We start from the raw sequence: 16,087 nt of genomic DNA, 5'->3' as shown, positions 1-16,087 counted from the left end.
TATTTTATTTTATTTTATTTTCCAAGACAGAGTCTTGCTCTGTCACCCAGGCTGGAATGCAGTGGCGCAATCTCAGCTCATTGCAACCTCCACCTCCTGGGAAGCTCAAGTGATTCCCTTGCCTCAGCATCCTGAGTAGCTGAAATTATTTAAAGTGAAAATTAGAAATCCAAACTTAGGTTACGAGTCAACCAGGTGTGGGGACGCAAGGCAAACACCTGGTGGAGGTTAAATAGATTATGGTTTATGCTCAGCTAGAGTTCATACAAAAGCAGGGAATGGCATCTTTATTTCTGTCTCCTCCTTTCTGCAGTATCTGAAAATGAGTTTTAATATCTACTAGAAGCTATACTTGATTTCAGAATTATCAAAGTATGAAAAATACATGCCTTAGAACTGAGGACTTACGGGATTCTAAATGTGCAATGCCTTGGAGGGAACCCCAGTGGCCTTTGGTCCCACACGAGCCATCAGATAGCAAATAACATCCCTACTTTGAGTGGTCATGTCCATTCTGAAAGGTCCACCAATTCTCAGTATGAGGTCCTCTGGTTGTGCTGATGTCCAGTCACACGCGGGGGATTGGTCAGGCTGGGCTAAGTCAGTTAGGTGACACATGACCCCATGGCACAGTGGCTCTCAGCAGGACGGGTGGATTTCTCTGCCACATTACACATCCCACCTGGGTCGGCTAAGACTGCTCCATGCACTCTTCACTCCAGGACCCAGGCTAGCAGGGCAGCCTCCTTCTGGAATAGTGCTCTCGTCCTGGAAGAGGGAAAAGAGAACGTGGTAAACCATGCCGTAGCTTATTTATTTATTTATTTATGTATGTATGTATGTATGTATGTATGTATGTATTTGAGATAGAGTCTCACTCTGTCGCCCAGGTTGGAGTGAGTGGCGCGATCTTGGCTCACTGCTACCTCCTCCTCCCGGGTTCAAGCAATTCTTCTGACTCAGCCTCCCAAGTAGCTGGGACTACAGGAGCGCGCCACTATGCCCGGCTAATTTTTTTTGTATTATTAGTTGAGATGGGGTTTCACCATATTGGCCAGGCTGGTCTCGAACTCCTGACCTCGTGATCTGCCTGCCTTGGCCTCCCAAAGTGCTGGGATTACACGTGTGAGCCACCACACCAGGAAGCGACAGGAGTATTTCCTCCCTCATCTCACTGGCCAAAGCGAATCTCGTGGCCACTCCTGAGTTCAGCAGGGCAAGGACAGAGAGTTGTCCTGGAGGGCAGGGAGGCCAGGGCATGGGGGAGGAGTGATAGAGCCGCCTCCCCTGGCTCAGCATCTTCACCTGGGGCTCAGTGACAGGAGCCTGGGTGTGAACTTTCAAGTCAGGGCTCCCAGAGGCAACAGATATGTCCCACCTCTCCGAGCCTCCCATGCTCTACGTGTGCCAGAAATGGACACTGGATATGGAGGCAACGTGTGGGTTGTCATGCCCTCTGTGACTATACAGGGTGGTTGGTGTTTTTGTCTTTGTTAATAGCCCCACAGTGCTCACTGCTAAGGACGTTCAGTGGCACCTGGAAATGTGTTGCACGTGTGTGTGCACATAGGTTAGAGGTGGGGGCCGGCCACATGTGCTCTGCTTCTCGTGTGCCTTCTTGGAGCCCCCACAGCCATGTGTGTACCTCAGCCCTCAGCGGGTTGGTCAAGCTTGGACTCTGCCTGTGGAACCAATGCAGGGGCTGCTGGGCCCTTCTGATTCTCTCTCAGGAGCCTGGGGCTGGGAGGCCGGGATTGCAATGTGTGGGTGCTGGATTTATTTATGGGTGAGGCTGATAGTGCCTTTAGGCTCAGGCAGAGCAGAGGGAGCCAATGAGCAGAGAGAAAGTGAAGCTGGAAGAAGTCAGGTAGAGAGACCCAGTGCCTTAGAAGGAGAGGTGGCCACTGTGCTTCCTGGTGAGGTTCCAGGGGATGTGCCCGACCTAGCCCCCAGCCGAGGGATGTGCCTGGGCTAGCTTCCAGCCACAGGACGGGCCCGAGCTAGCCTCCACTGGGGGTCATGCTGTGTCCGGAATTGGTTCCTTCTGGTGGACTGTTGGTCTTGCTGACTTCAAGAATGAAGCCGCGGACCCTTGTGGTGAGTGTTACGGTTCTAAAGATGGTGTGTCTGGAGCTTGTTCCTTCAGATGTTCAGATGCGTCCGGAGTTTCTTCCTTCCGGTGGGTATGTGGTCTTGCTGACTTCAGGAGTGAAGCTGCAGACCTTTGCAGTGAGTGTTACAGCTCTTAAAGATGGTGTGTCTGGAGTTTGTTCGTTCAGATGTGTCCGGAGTTTCTTCCTTCTGGTGGGTTCGTGGTCTGGCTGACTTCAGGAATGAAGCTGCAGACTTTTGCAGTGAGTGTTACAGTTCTTGAAGGTGGCGCATCCAGAGTTGGTTGTTCCTCCCGGTGGGTTTGTGGTCTCGCTGACTTAAGGAATGAAGCCGCAGACCCTCGTGGTGTTACAGTTCGTAAAGGTAGTGCAGACCCAAAGAGTGAGCAGCAGCAAGATTTATTGTGAAGAGTGAAAGAACAAAACTTCCACAGTGTGGAAGGGGACCAGAGTGGGTTGCCACTGCCCGCTGGGGTGGCCAGCTTCTATTCCCTTATTTGGCCCCACCCACATCCTGCTGATTGGTCCGTTTTTACAGAGTGCTGACTGGTGCATTTACAAACCTTTAGCTAGACACAGAGCACTGATTGGTGCGTTTGTGCTGATTGGGGCGTTTACAAACCTTTAGCTAGACACAGAGCACTGATTGGTGCATTTTTACAGAGTGCTGATTGGTGTGTTTACAAACCTTTAGCTAGACACAGAGTGCTGATTGGTGCGTTTTTACAGAGTGTTGATTGGTGCATTTATGAAACTTTAGACACAGAGAGCCAATTGGTGTGTTTTTACAGAGTGCTGATTGGTGCATTTACGAACCTTTAGCTAGACAGAAAAGTTCTCCAAGTCCCCACTCGACCCAGGAAGTCCAGCTGGCTTCACCTCTCAATGCCTAGGCTATCCCCCAGCCACAGGATGAGCCCCAGTTAGCCTCTAGCCAGGGGTCATGTCTGGGCTAGCCTCCAGCCAGGGGATGTGCCAGAGCTAGCCTCCAGCGGGGGTCACAGTTGGGCTAGCCTGAGCAGCCTCCTCTTCCTGCTAAGTGAACACTGTCACCCACTGACAATGGAGTCTCTGGGAGGCTCTGAACACACGTCCCTCAGGGTGGCTGTGAGACCACAGCATTTCTTTCTCTCTCTCTCTTTTTAAATTTTTATTTTAAATTCAGGGGTACATGTGCAGGTCTGTTACATAGGTAAACTTGTATCATGGGGGTTTATTGTACAGATTATTTCATCACCCAGGTATTAAGACTAGTAACCATTAGTTATTTTTCCTGATCTTCTCCCTCCTCCCCTCCCATCCTCCATCTTTTAAACGGCCCCAGTGTCTGTTCCCCTCTTTGTGTTCATGTGTTCTCATCATTTAGCTCCCACTTTTAAGTGAGAACATACAGTATTTGGTTTTCTCTTCCTGCATTAGTTTGCTAAGGATAATGGTCTGTTGCTCCATCCATGTCCCTGCAAGGGATGTGTTGTCATTCTTTTTTATGGCTGTGTAGTATTCCATGATATATATGTGCCACAATTTCTTTCTTCATTGATGGACATTTAGGTTAATTCCATGTCTTTGCTATTGTGAATAGTGTTGCAATGAATGCACATGTGCATGTGTCTTTATAATAGAATGATTTATATTCCTTTGAGTATATACCTTGTAATGGGATTGCTGGGTCAAATGGTATTTCTCTCTTTGGTCTTTGAGGAATTGCCACACTGTCTTTCATGATGGTTGAACTAATTTGCACTCACACCAACAGTTTATAAGTGTTCTTTTCTCTCCAGAGCCTCACTAGCATCTGCTGTTTTTTTTTTTTTTTTGACTTTTTAATAATAGCCATTCTGATTGGTGTGAAACGGTATCTCATTGTGGTTTTGACTTGCATTTTTCTAATGATCAGTGATGTTGAGCTTTTATTCATATGATTGTTGGCTGCATGTATGTCTTCTTTTGAAAAGTGTCTGTTCATGTCCTTTGGCCACTTTTTAATAGGGTTGTTCCTAAGCAAAAAGCAAAAAGCTAGCAGCATCACTCTACCTGACTTTGAACTATACTACCAGGCTACAGTGACCAAAACAGCATGGTACAGGTACAAAAACAGACACACAGACCAATGGAACAGAATAGAGAACCCAGAAATAAGACCACACACCTACAATTAAATAATCTTCGACAAACCTGACAAAAACAAGCAACGGGGAAAGGATTCCCTATTCAATAAATGGTGCTGGGATAACTGGCTAGCCATATGCAGAAGATTAAAACTGGACCCCTTCCTTACACCATATACAAAAATTAACTCAAGAGGGATTAAATACTTAAATGGAAAACTCCAAAGTATAAAAACCATGAAAGACAACCTAGGCAAGCCTTTCAGGACACAGGCATGGGCAAAGATTTCATGATAAAGATGCCAAAAGCAATTGCAACAAAAGCAGAAATTGACAAATGGGATCTGCTTAAACTGAAGAGCTTCTGCACAGCAAAAGAAACTATCAACAGAGTAAACAGACACCCTAGAGAATGGGAGAAAATTTTTGCAAACTATGTATCCAACCAAGGTCTAATACCCAGAATCTATACAGAAATTAAACGAGACTACAGCCTTTCTAAGGTGACAGGAGCTTTTCCTTGTGGCACACACTTGGTGACAACAGGGCACCTCCCGGTAACAGTCTGACTTTGAGAGCCCTGGAGCTTCATGGGATTCTCATGCCCATTGTCCTTTTGCTGGGGTCCTGTTCTGAGGCCCACTCCTGCTCACTCTCGCAAAAATCATTTTGTGTGCACATGGCAGGCCTCAAACGCGTCTCCCTGTCCTTGTCCCCACCACTTGGTTTCTTGTTTTATTTAGAAATCAAGAGAGAATCTAGGCTTGGGAAATGGCAGAGATTTCTCCAAGCTTAGCCCAATTCTTTTATCTTTTTTTTTTTTTTTTTTTTTAATTTAATACCATTAGGTCATCTCCTTTAAAAAAAAAATTTTCTGGGAAAATCTTTATTTTGTGTATTTCTCAAGCATCTTGACATTCCGTCTCAGAGTAATGGCCCAATCACTTCCTTCCAGCTCCCCTTCAAATTCCCTGTCGGCTTTATCTCTTGCAAATGTCTCCGTGCTGCAAAGCAAACTCCCCCTGCCCGGGCCCTCCACCCCCCTCTCTGGGGACAAAGAAAGGGCCCCATACTCTCACTGAGGCCTGGGCAGACCAGATACATCATCACAGCCTAAGACGAGGAGGAGGCCCGGGAGCCTTCAAAGGTGCCCGCTCCAGAGTCGGCACAAACCTCTGCCTATTAACTCTTTCAAAGAGCGTTTGTGGGCTGTGAAAGCCGTCTGGGTTCATTGATAAAAAAAAAAGATATTGTCTTTCGGGCTGCTGAATATATTAATGAGTTGTCACGGCGGACAGTTAGGATTTGCAAAGGGCGACAGTTACCGTTCACCTACTTGTTGCCTTAACATTTAAAATCATGTCCAAATGAAGACAGAGGTTTCAGGCACCTCTGCCAGCACACACTACATTTGAGCCGCCGGCAGGGATGTTACTCTTCCTAAAACCCCAAAGAGTTAAGCTGAAATGGTTAATATCCCTGTCTCTGCCCCCCTCCTCCTGTATTCTAATGTATGAACCCGCTCATTCAGATGTGAGTGGGCCTTGGGACAGCTCGCCTTCCCTACGCGATTGTGTATGGTCCCCGCTGAAATGTTCCTAAAAACACGATTTTGTAAACGCTTATGCTCCACTAGACATCCCGCACATCTAAGTACGTGTAGCCCAGCGTCCCGAGTGGGGTTCACTTTGTCTCTTCACACCCAGAGACTCTCAGCCCGAGGTGAGGAAAAGGAAGGGGGGTTATTAAGAATTCTGACAAGGTAGGCTGAATAAATTGTGTTTTCTTTGTGAGCCTTAATCCGGTGTTGTATTGGCTTCTTGGACATGGCTAATTTATTTGGAATTTCATTCTGTTCCTGACAGCGTCCTTGACTAGCTGTTTGATCACCCCGAGCAAAGTTACATACCAGCTTTCAGCCGTTGGGAGGGCAGCGGCGTCCTTTCTCTCAAGTACCTTCTCCTGGGTCGGGTTTTATGCCTGCAGCAGGGCGTTTCAAACGGCTGGGGCCATCCCTTGTTAGGGAGAGAAACCGCCCGGGCAGGGGTCTCCCTCAATGAGGAAGCCCTCCACTTCCCCCACTCGTCCCACTGTTCGTGATTTTAATCTTCTTTTGTGGCACAGGAAGAAAGAAAATTAATTTTCGCCCGTCTGTGTGTAGGGAGCATTTCAGTGGAAACCCGGTTTGAAATGCATGTTCTGTTGATTTCGGCAGCCTGCGCCGGCTGGGTTTTGAGATGCAGCATTCTCAGGGGAAGAGGTGATGGGCTGCAGACCTTTATGGGGTGGGAACTCAGGCTCCCCGTGGGCCCTGGACGGGGTCCCCATGGCCTGTGCTCCGTCTTGGCAGAAGTAAGAGTTGATGATGTTAATGCTCTCCCAACTCACCCATCTCTGCCATGGTTGTCTTTTTTTTGGGGGTGGGGTGGCGAGGGGGCGGTTAAAGCAAGCATATTTTGCTCTTGCAAAAAGAAACAAAGAAAAAAAATAGCGATTTTCAACAGGACCCTGACATGTCTGAGAATGTCTCACTATCAACAAGGCTGTAGGTGGTGGTTTTACAGTTTTGGTGGAATCTGGTCTAAGGAAAACACGTGCTTCCTTTAATTTGGCTTCCCGGCTCTGATGCACGCGGCCATCCTTGCTAAGAGCCTTCTGGGTGCCTGGAACTGTGCTGAGTCCTGGGAGATTTGGTGAGAGCTCAAGTTCTAGAAACACGTGGAAGAGTTCAGAGGATGCTGGTGCTATGAAAATAACAAACAAAACCAACCAACCCACTGAAGCCCTGGGGGATGCGCCTGGCGGCCCCTGGGGGATGTGCCTGGCGGCCCCTGGGCGATGTGCCTGGCGGCCCCTGGGGGATGTCCCTGGCGGCCCCTGGGGGATGTGCCTGGCGGCCCCTGGGGGATGTGCCTGGCGGTCCCTGGGGGATGTGCCTGGTGGTCCCTGGGGGAGAGCATTCAAGGTTCTTCCTGGGGCCTACATTCGAGTCAGCCAAGTCCAGCTCATCTCTATGACATTTGGGCAGGGATTTCCCCTGCAAAGCCCTCTTATCCCCATCCTTGCTTGCAGAAGATGGGGAGGGATTATTATTATTATTATTTTTTTTGAGGTAGGGTCTTGTCCTGTTGCCCAGGCTGGAGTACAGTGGCTCGATCGTGGCTCACTGCAACCTCTGCCTCTCAAGTTCAAGCGATCCTCCCGCCTCAGCCTCCTAGCTAGCTGGGACTGCAGGTGTGCACCACCACATCTGGCTAATTTTTTTTTTTTTCTGTAGAGATGGGGTTTTGTCATGTTGCCCAGGTTGGCCTCGAACTCCTGAAACTTCTCACATCGGCCTCCCATAGTGCTGGGATTATTTTCCCCTTTTACTGAGGGGAGGAAACTGAGGCCCAGTGATGCTTCAGTGGAGACCAGCTTGCCTGGGGCTCACAGAAAGCTGCTCATGAGGTTCTTGGGGGCTCTGTCCAAGGCTGTCACCTGGACTGAGGGCTGGTCCTGGGCGGGGACCAGGCTTTGGGGGCGAGAACTTGTACCTCCTCGTTGCTTCCACCCCAGGCCTTCCCCACGGAGCTCACCTGTGGAGAGGTTTCCTCTGCCAAGCATTTTGTCAGGAAACAGTGAGTGAGGGTGCGTCACTCACTGCTGTATCAATGTTGAATATTTGGGTGCAGGAAGATGGCTTGGCTGTTGGAGGTCCCAATGGCAACTTGCATCCCCAGATCCATCCTCAGAGGCCCGGGGCTGGGAGCATCCCTGGATCCATCCTCAGAGGCCCGGGGCTGGGAGCATCCCCGGATCCATCTTCAGAGACCCGGGGCTGGGAGCATCCCCGGATCCATCTTCAGAGACCTGGGGCTGGGAGCATCCCTGATCCATCCTCAGAGGCTCGGGGCTGGGAGCCGCCACCGCCCAGCTCCATGCATTCCCATTGGCGGGGTCTGGGTCTGCGCTGACGGGGAGCTCCTCTCGCTTATCCTGGATTATATTCACAGGCGGCTAACTCAGGGGGTGGTGTGATGGGGAGACACAGGAAGGAGGAGCAGGGAGGGCAAGATGAAGTGGGGCAGGCTGGGAAGGGGGTGACTTCAGGCACAGCCACACGTCCCTGGGATTTTCAGGGGGAGCTCTGAGGGCTCAGAGTGGCCTGTAGTTTGTCCTGCCCCGAAGCAGGGAACCCGGGCTATGTCCTGCCCAGGTCAGCCTTAGGTTAAGGGCTGCCTGGGGGAGGGAGCTTCCTGGGCCTTCGGGTCTCTGTGCATTGGGGTGGCTCCCGTGGCCCAGGATGCCCTGGAGAAGGGTCCTGCTGGAAGCGAAAGTGCAGGGCAGCAGGCGGTGAGCCACAGGAGCTGGTGGAGGCTCCGAGCACAGGTCGCAGCCCCAACCACAGCACTGCTGATGGTAAGACTGCTGACGGTGAGGGGACGTGGGGAGTTTCCCCTGAGAATGGGAGGTCTCACAGTCCCCACGCTGCAATGCTGTCGGTGCACTGTGTCTGTGGCTTGCTCATGGTCACTCGCTTTTTCCCTGTGGCCCCGGCCACTTTATCCAGCAAGCAACCCCCTCTCGGGAGAAGCTGAGCCTGGACACCACCGGGAGGAGGCCACTCCCTTCCTCTCTCGAAGGGCACGCTGTCCTCGTCCTTGCTGATTCCCAGAGGCCCAGGGATGTCTGAGGGGGAGGGGCCAGGCCTCCTTGACCCCTGCGTGTGGACACCACGTGACTGGGGCGTGGCTGACTCTCTGTGTCGATTGGGTGCTTGGCAAACACAGAGTTTTGTCCAAGGCCACCTTGGTCCCCACCTGTCCAGGTTGGGAGGTGCCCTGCCTGGTGTGAGCGCCTCTGGCCTGAGCAGACGCCCCCGGCTCCCCCAGGACATGTCACCTGGAGAGGTGACCCTCTCAGGTAAGGGACATGCCCGCTGGCAGCAGCCTCTGCACCCTCCCTGCGTGCACAGCTGCTCCTGTCTGGGGACCCGCACCCCATGTGCTGATGGGCTTCCCCAGGAAGTCAGCAGGACTTTCCCCGGCCTTCTGGAAGGCCCCATCACAAATGCACTGTTGATGACTCACTCTGTGATGGGGTCCAGAGAGCTAAGTCCCCACCTATGTTTGAAGTGATCTTCAAACCTCTGTGCATGGAAAACAAGCCTAGAGCTAAATGTTCCCTAAGTGAGTGGCCTCCGACAGCAGCGCTGGGCAGCCCAGTGGGTGCAGGGCACACCACGGATCGAGGAAGGGCCGGGCACACTTCCCAGACGGCCTCTGCCAGTCCAGGCAGGGGCTCCAGGGTGGCAGCAGGAAGGCAGCTTAGGCAGTGCCCGGCTGAAGGTGAGGTAGCATCGCGCTCCACACTCCGTTTGAACGCGTGGTCCCGTTGGAATCTTCTGGAAAGACTTGGCAGGGAGGACACTCATTGTGTAGACTGGGAAGAAACTGAAGAGCTGGCTTCTGGCGACCAGCAATGGGCCCCAGAGCCCTGTGGCCAGGAAGGCCCCCGTTGCTGTTCTCTGTAGCTCAGGCTGGACATTTCCTGGTGAGAACTGGCTGAACTCCCAGGATCCAGCCACCAGAGACCTCTGTTCCTCACGCTCAGCCCCGCAGCTCCAACGGGGGCCCCTTTGCTTCATGGGATGTAGGCTTAGAGTTAGAGGGGGCAGTGCTGGCAGTCTATCTCTCACCCACAGAAACTCGGCTGTGAGAGGCCAGAGCTGGACTTGGGGGGCAGAGCCTATAGAGGTCAATGTGTCCTTATTGTGTGTGCACATGTGTGAGTCCGTGTGCACACAAGTGTATACATGTGTATGCGTGTGTGTGCGTGTGACAGAGAAGGCTGGGCGGACACTGTTATTTCAGAAAGATGTGGAGGCCTTTCTGAAGGCATCCACTGAGAGGAAGGGGCCAGGATCTCTGTGCCCAGGTGCTGGGCTTGGCCTCTGAGAAACACTCTCTCCCCCAGTCCTTCAAAGCAGGAGGTATTTGCTTCACTTTTTAATGCAGGATCTGCAGCTCTGAGAGGTTGCACAACTTGCCCGAGGTCACTCAGCTAGTAGAAGGCGGGACTGGCGTCAGGCCCAGGGCGACTGTGAGGATGTCAGGGACCCTGCAGGCCTGTGCGCTCCAGCTTAGGGCTACAGGTCCCATCTAAGGCTTCTTGGTGGGGAGTGGTGGGGATGAACTGGAGGGAGGTGCTGCTGGAGGTCCACCGGTCCCCTTCCTGGGGGTGAAGCCAGTTTCCGGGGTGAAGCCAGTTTCCGGGCTGACCCCCTTGCTATTAGAGGCCCTAGCGCGGTCCTTGTGCTGCTGAGCTGTGTTTGGGGCCGCCTGTGGGCTGGGGCCGCCGTCCTCATCTTCTCCCCCTCTCCTTGGTTTTTCATCCACAGGCTGCGTCCTCCTTCCCTGCGGTGGCCCCAGCCTCCCAGCCAAGCTTCCCGACCCCCGCCCCATCCCCGGCCTGCTGCTGCGGAGACTGTGGGCCGGCGCTGGACGGCGCGGCCTCCAGAAGTGATAGCTAATTGGGGAGAGAAAGGGCCCAATTGTCTGGCGGGGCCGGAAGAGCCGCGTGGGCTGCTGAAAGCCCGGGAGGAGGTGGCCGCTTCGCCCAGCAGCTGCCGCCGGGGATGTTTGCAGATTACGTCAGCGCCGGCGAGCAGGGGGCGCAGGGACAGCGAGGGGGGCCGGCTCCCGGCGGCCTCCCGCCCCCCAGGCCCCTGGACAATGCTGTCATTGTCAGCACAGAGAGTGGTTAATTCTGGATGAATGGTACACGGGCCTCTTGACCAAGGAGGCCGCTCGCCGTCCCCAGTCTGTCCTCTCACATGCCAGGGAGGCCCTGGGCTGGAGTCTGGCGGGCAGGTCTGGCCTGCTTGGTGGCACCGGAGAGAACAGGGCGGTCCCTTGGGGGCGCCGGCTGCAGAGGCCTCAGGCTGGACGGAGCTTCCTGACCCCGGTCTGCACGGCGGCCACTTGGCAGTGCTGGGCTTGGGCGGCAGGGCCCCACTGTATCGGGGTTGGAGGGCAGAGGCTGCTGCTGCCCTGTGGTGCCGACCTCAGGCATGACCTCCTGGCCAGGTGGCAGCTCGGGCCCTGACCCGCTGCTGGCCCTGCTGGTGGTGATCCTGCTAGCGCGCCTCATCCTGTGGTCCTGCCTTGGGACCTACATCGACTACAGACTGGCCCAGCGGCGGCCCCGGAAACCCAAGCAGGACTAGGCCTCTGCAGGCTGCGGCCTCCGCGCGCCCTGTCTCGAGACTCAGCTGGCCTTTCTGGTGGTGGTGGGAGGCGAGGGGAGCAGGACAGGCACATGACCCCCATGTCCCACCCCCGGGGCAGGAGCTCAGAGAGGCCTGAGATGGATCATGCCTGCGCAGACTGACCAGGGCCGTCCCGTAGAGGCAGTCGGCCATGTGGGGAGACGGAGGAGCCGGCCTTGCAGGTCCATCACCAGGTTCTGGGGTCCCTGGTTGCAGGGAGTGGTCCTGGGGGTGGGTCTTGTTTTAAGACCTTCTCTGCCTCCAATTCCTTATAAATATGCCTGCAGGGAGAGCTGGGTAAGCCAGAGGACTCAGGTGGAGGGACCACAAAGACAAAGGTGACCTAATCACAAGCCGGCTCTGCTACCAAAGGCTACATCCTGTCTCAGCTCACCACCCTCATAACCAGGCTCCTCCTGCCTCCCGAGGGACAAGACAAGTGCAGATGGCTGTCTTGATTTCCCCAGAGCAGACCCCTGGGAAAGGTCTCAAGACGCACTTGTGAGACTGAGTTGACCAGCCAGATGCACTTGACTCTGGTTGAGCCGCTGTACACTCTCTAACGGTCTGAACCTCAGTTAGGACACAATGATCCCTGCCTGCCCCCCTCAGCAGGACATCATGTGGGGGACGATTTAGGGGACAAGCCAAGGGACCTACCAATGCCCTCTGTTCATCTGTTCCTGCAAGTGTGGGGCTGGGACGTGGCCAGGAAGGCTGACGGGGCAGGGAAGTTGGGTTGAGGCCAAGCATCCAGTGCTCCTGCCCCGCCGCCCTAGCACATTCGCCGTGATGCCGGTGACCTAACCCACAGCTTGGGGAAGCTCAGTGGTTCTCATCCTGGCCCCATATTCGAGACTCTGGGGGGAAATTCGGCAAACACCCACATCCAAGCTCCACACTGTACTTCCTGGGATGGTTCCAGCGGATTCTGGATTGCAGCGAGGGCTGCTGACTATACGTGGAACTGTGAGATGGAAGGGACGACGGGCGGCAGCTCCAGGGAGGAGCATCGAACCAGATATCGTCCCGGGGAGACTGAGCCTGGTGATGTGGCAGCATCTTGCTCCCTGAGAGGTGACGGGTGTGCTAGGGATGCTCGCTCAGGGAACGTGGGCCAAGTCCTCTGAACACGAAGCTTGCACAGGGGGTGATTCCTGTGAATTCTGAAAGGACTTGGGGACATCCAGCAAGAGCAGGAGCTTAGATGGTGGTTCCAGGGCTGGTGTTGCTGATTGGGGCAAGTGGCCCCCCCCCAGGGTGGGCATGGAGCGGGGCACTGGCTGGGAGCCTCTGCCTTGCTGTATCCTGGCTGAATGGCCCCAAGTGAGGGCCAGAAACACCATTATCACTGTTTCTGCAGCACCTGATACACTCACCTATGCCAAGGAAATCTTTTTTTTTTTGGTTTCTGCAGGACTTGCTGTGCTCAGATTGTTCATTCAAGAGAGCTACAGACATGGGGGTGCTGGTGAGCAGGAGCAGAAACCATCTGGGAGGGGGACCGACTAGAGTTTGAGGTGTCCAGGGGGTGATGTGAAGATGACCTATTGCAGAGGGTCCCTTCTCATTCATACTCTGAAGTCTGCACAGGGGCAGGGGCTACCATGCTCTGTTTCAGTTTGGCCTCTGTTGCATCAACCAGAGGCCAGCAGAACTCTATGGCCACTCCCCCCTGCCACAGACAATTTGCCACCCCCACCAGCCACCAGGACTCTGTCTGAATATTCTCGCCTGATTGTAGGATTGTGGCGAGGAATGTTCTTATTGATCTCTAAGGAAAATATTGTTCACTTTTTAAAAACATGATCTTGTACAATTTTATTATTCTCTTTAAGGAAGAAAAATCACATTGTTGTCATGAGCAGGTACAGACGGAGCTAGGATGGCCAGCTGTTCCGGGTTGCCCAGGGCTGTCTTGGTTTTAAAATGGAAAGTTCTATGTCCTGGGAAACCCCTCAGTCCTGGGCAAACCAGGTCACGCTGGATGGAAAGAGTTAGACGTTCATCCGATGTGCTGATGTCTTGCCAGTTGTAGAGTTTTGTGTAAACCTGTGTGTGGCCTGCGTGTTCATATGGGTGTGTAGGATGGCACCTGCACACATACCTGAGGTCACCTCTTGGTCCAGTGAACCAGAATCCTAGGACTTCTCCTTCTCCTCCTTCTCCTGCTTCCCCTGCTTCCCCTGCTTCCCCTCCTCCTCCTCCTCCTTCTTTTTTCTTCTTCCTCCTCCTCCTCTTCCTCCTCCTCCTCCTCCTTCTTCTTCCTTTCTTTTTTTTTGTTTTTTTTGAAATGGAATCTCACTCTGTCACCCAGGCTGGAGTACAGTGGCGCAATCTTGGCTCACTGCAACCTCTGCCTCTGGGGCTTAAACGATTCTCCTGCCTCAGCCTCCCGAGTAGCTGGGATTACAGGTGTGCACCACCATGCCCTGCTGATTTTTGTATTTTTTAGTAGAGATGGGGTTTCACTATATTGCCCAGGCTGGTCTCGAACTCCTGACCTCAAGTGATCCGCCTGCCTTGGCCTCCCAAAATGCTGGGGTTACAGGCATGAGCTACCGTGCCCAGCCTCAGAATCCTGGGACTTCTGCTGGAGCCAGGGGTCAGAACAGACTCCTCTGCTGGGGCTGCCTGGCAGGGAGGACAGAAGCTCCAGGCAGCCCCATGAGAACATATCAACCTGGAAAGATGGTGGAAGGGAAGATTCTGCCAACCTCCTCTGACTCCCTATCTCAGTTACACTGGTTCATAATTTCTTTTCTTTTTCTTAAGCCAGTTTCATTGGTTTCTGTTCCTGGAAAATAGACACAATTCTAATGAGTTCATGTATTCTGCATCCACGTGTCAGCATCTCCAGCCTCGTGATGCAGTGCCTGGCTCAGAGCAGGCACTCAGGCCATGGCGGCTGAATGAACGAGAGGGTGTGCCCTGGCCGTATCTCAGGCAGCAGATGCATTCAGCTGCAGGTGACAGACACGTAGACAAACAGTGGCTTAAAAAAGAGAGGCTTTAAAAATATTTTTTCTTTCTTTCTTCATGTAGCAAGAAGTCTGGCGTTTGGCATTCCCAGGCTGTGGCGTGACAGCTTCATGAAGTTATCAGGGTCTCAGATCCTGCCATATTTCTGCTCTGCCACCCTCAGCACGTAGTTTTGACCTCCATGGCTACAAGAAAACTGCTGCTACTCCAGGCACCTTACACGAGTTCCAGGCAGGAAGAGAGAAAGGGTGACAGAGACAGAAAGCAGTGTCCCCAGATACCCTTAGTTTTCCATCTCATAAGCCAGAAGGATGTCACGTGGCATCCCTGGATGCACAGGAGGCTGAGAGATGGTGGTGTTTGTTAGCTGGTCTCGTTGCCATCCTGAATGCCAAGTTTGTTATAAAGAAACAGAGGCAAAATGGTGATCAGGCGGGCAACTGGTAGTCTCTGCCATGTGCTCCTTGGCCATTCTTTGTAATAGTGGTCTTTGTCTTGGACCCTATTTTCGATATTTGGGCATCTTTTGTGGTACCCTTATGTGCTGGTTTTGCTGTTGTCTGCCCTTCAGGAATAGCAGCTGAGTCAAGCTGTCTTTGGCTGTTCCAATCTGGAGTCAGAGGTTGCAGATTTCCATGGCTCCCCATGGCTCCTTGGGGCCCCCTAAGAAAATGTTTTAATAAGGAAGTCCAAGGCTGAGACAGACACACTCCTTCTTAGAGACACATGGGAGCACGCCTCTGCTCACAGCTGGTAGCCACAGATGCAAACTGTAGCCCATGGAATGGAGACAGTGAAGAACTGATGGATAAATGAATAATGATGATGGACAGCAGATGTATAAAAGGCATAAAAGGATAGTGTTAGGGCTGGAACATGTGCCGCCAATTCATATGTTGAACCTTTAATGCCTAATACTTCAGAAAGAGATTCAAATACAGTATCTGAATTTATGGTATTTGAAGATATGGTCTTGGCAGAGGTAATTAAGTTAAAATAAGGTCATTAGGGTGAGCCCTAATCCAAAGGATGGGTGTCCTAATCAGAGGAGGAGATTAGGACCCAGACACACACAGAGAAAGAGAGCCAGGTGAGGACACAGGGAGAAGACAGCCATGTACAAGCCAAGGCGAGAGGACTCGGGAAGAACCAACTGACTCCAGCCTCCAAAACTGTGAGAACATAAATGTCTGCCGTTTGAGCCATCCTGTCTGCAAGCAGTCAGCAAGCATTCATTGAGTGCTTGCAGTATTCAAGGCACCACAGATACAATGTTGAATAAGGCAAAGCACCTGCCCTCAGGTAGCTTGCAGTCAGAGAGGTAAGGATAGTGGGCAGAGAGACCTGGAAACAGATATTAGACCTGCACTAAGCGTGTGTGGTTATTGAACAGTAAAAATGTGGCCATCACAAATTGCGATATGATGTCAGTAAAATACATACTGACTGTTGAAGACAGCACAGAAAAATAATGTAAAATCTCATTAGTAATGGTTTTATATTGATTATGCATTGAAATGATACTATTTTGGACACATTGGGTTAAATATTACATTCGATTTCACCTGTTTCTTTTATTTTCATTTTTTATTGGCCATGATATTTTATTTAACTTTTAACTTTTATTTTTGGTT

General features: G+C 52.4%; 2 protein-coding genes and 1 long non-coding RNA gene across 11 annotated transcripts in view; 2 read left to right on the top strand and 1 right to left on the bottom strand.

Annotated features, from left to right (window-relative positions):
- The window catches only part of MRPL21 (mitochondrial ribosomal protein L21), a 1,021,966-nt gene that overhangs the window by 231,230 nt on the left and 774,649 nt on the right, over positions 1-16,087 (bottom strand). Inside the window, exon 1 of one of the 8 annotated variants that reach the window (XM_050758226.1) lies at positions 8,753-8,756. The exons of the other annotated variants lie outside the window; for them this stretch is intronic. The gene's annotated coding sequence lies outside the window, so the exon portion shown is untranslated. Of the gene's footprint in view, positions 1-8,752; positions 8,757-16,087 lie in introns of those variants that run through there. 8 annotated transcript variants of the gene reach the window in all.
- LOC126935980 (uncharacterized) overlaps positions 1-16,087 on the top strand; it is a 121,954-nt gene that overhangs the window by 12,449 nt on the left and 93,418 nt on the right. The gene's annotated exons all lie outside the window — the stretch shown is intronic.
- SMIM38 (small integral membrane protein 38) lies at positions 11,127-13,780 on the top strand. Its single transcript, XM_050758241.1, has one exon. The coding sequence runs from the start codon at positions 11,274-11,276 to the stop codon at positions 11,427-11,429; it is 156 nt and encodes a 51-aa protein (XP_050614198.1). The 5' UTR covers positions 11,127-11,273; the 3' UTR covers positions 11,430-13,780.

The sequence above is a fragment of the Macaca thibetana genome, chromosome 14 (genome assembly GCF_024542745.1).
Source record: "Macaca thibetana thibetana isolate TM-01 chromosome 14, ASM2454274v1, whole genome shotgun sequence".
Taxonomy (NCBI): domain Eukaryota; kingdom Metazoa; phylum Chordata; class Mammalia; order Primates; family Cercopithecidae; genus Macaca; species Macaca thibetana.
Note: the sequence above shows the minus strand (reverse complement) of the source record. Positions and strands in the feature narration are given on the sequence as shown.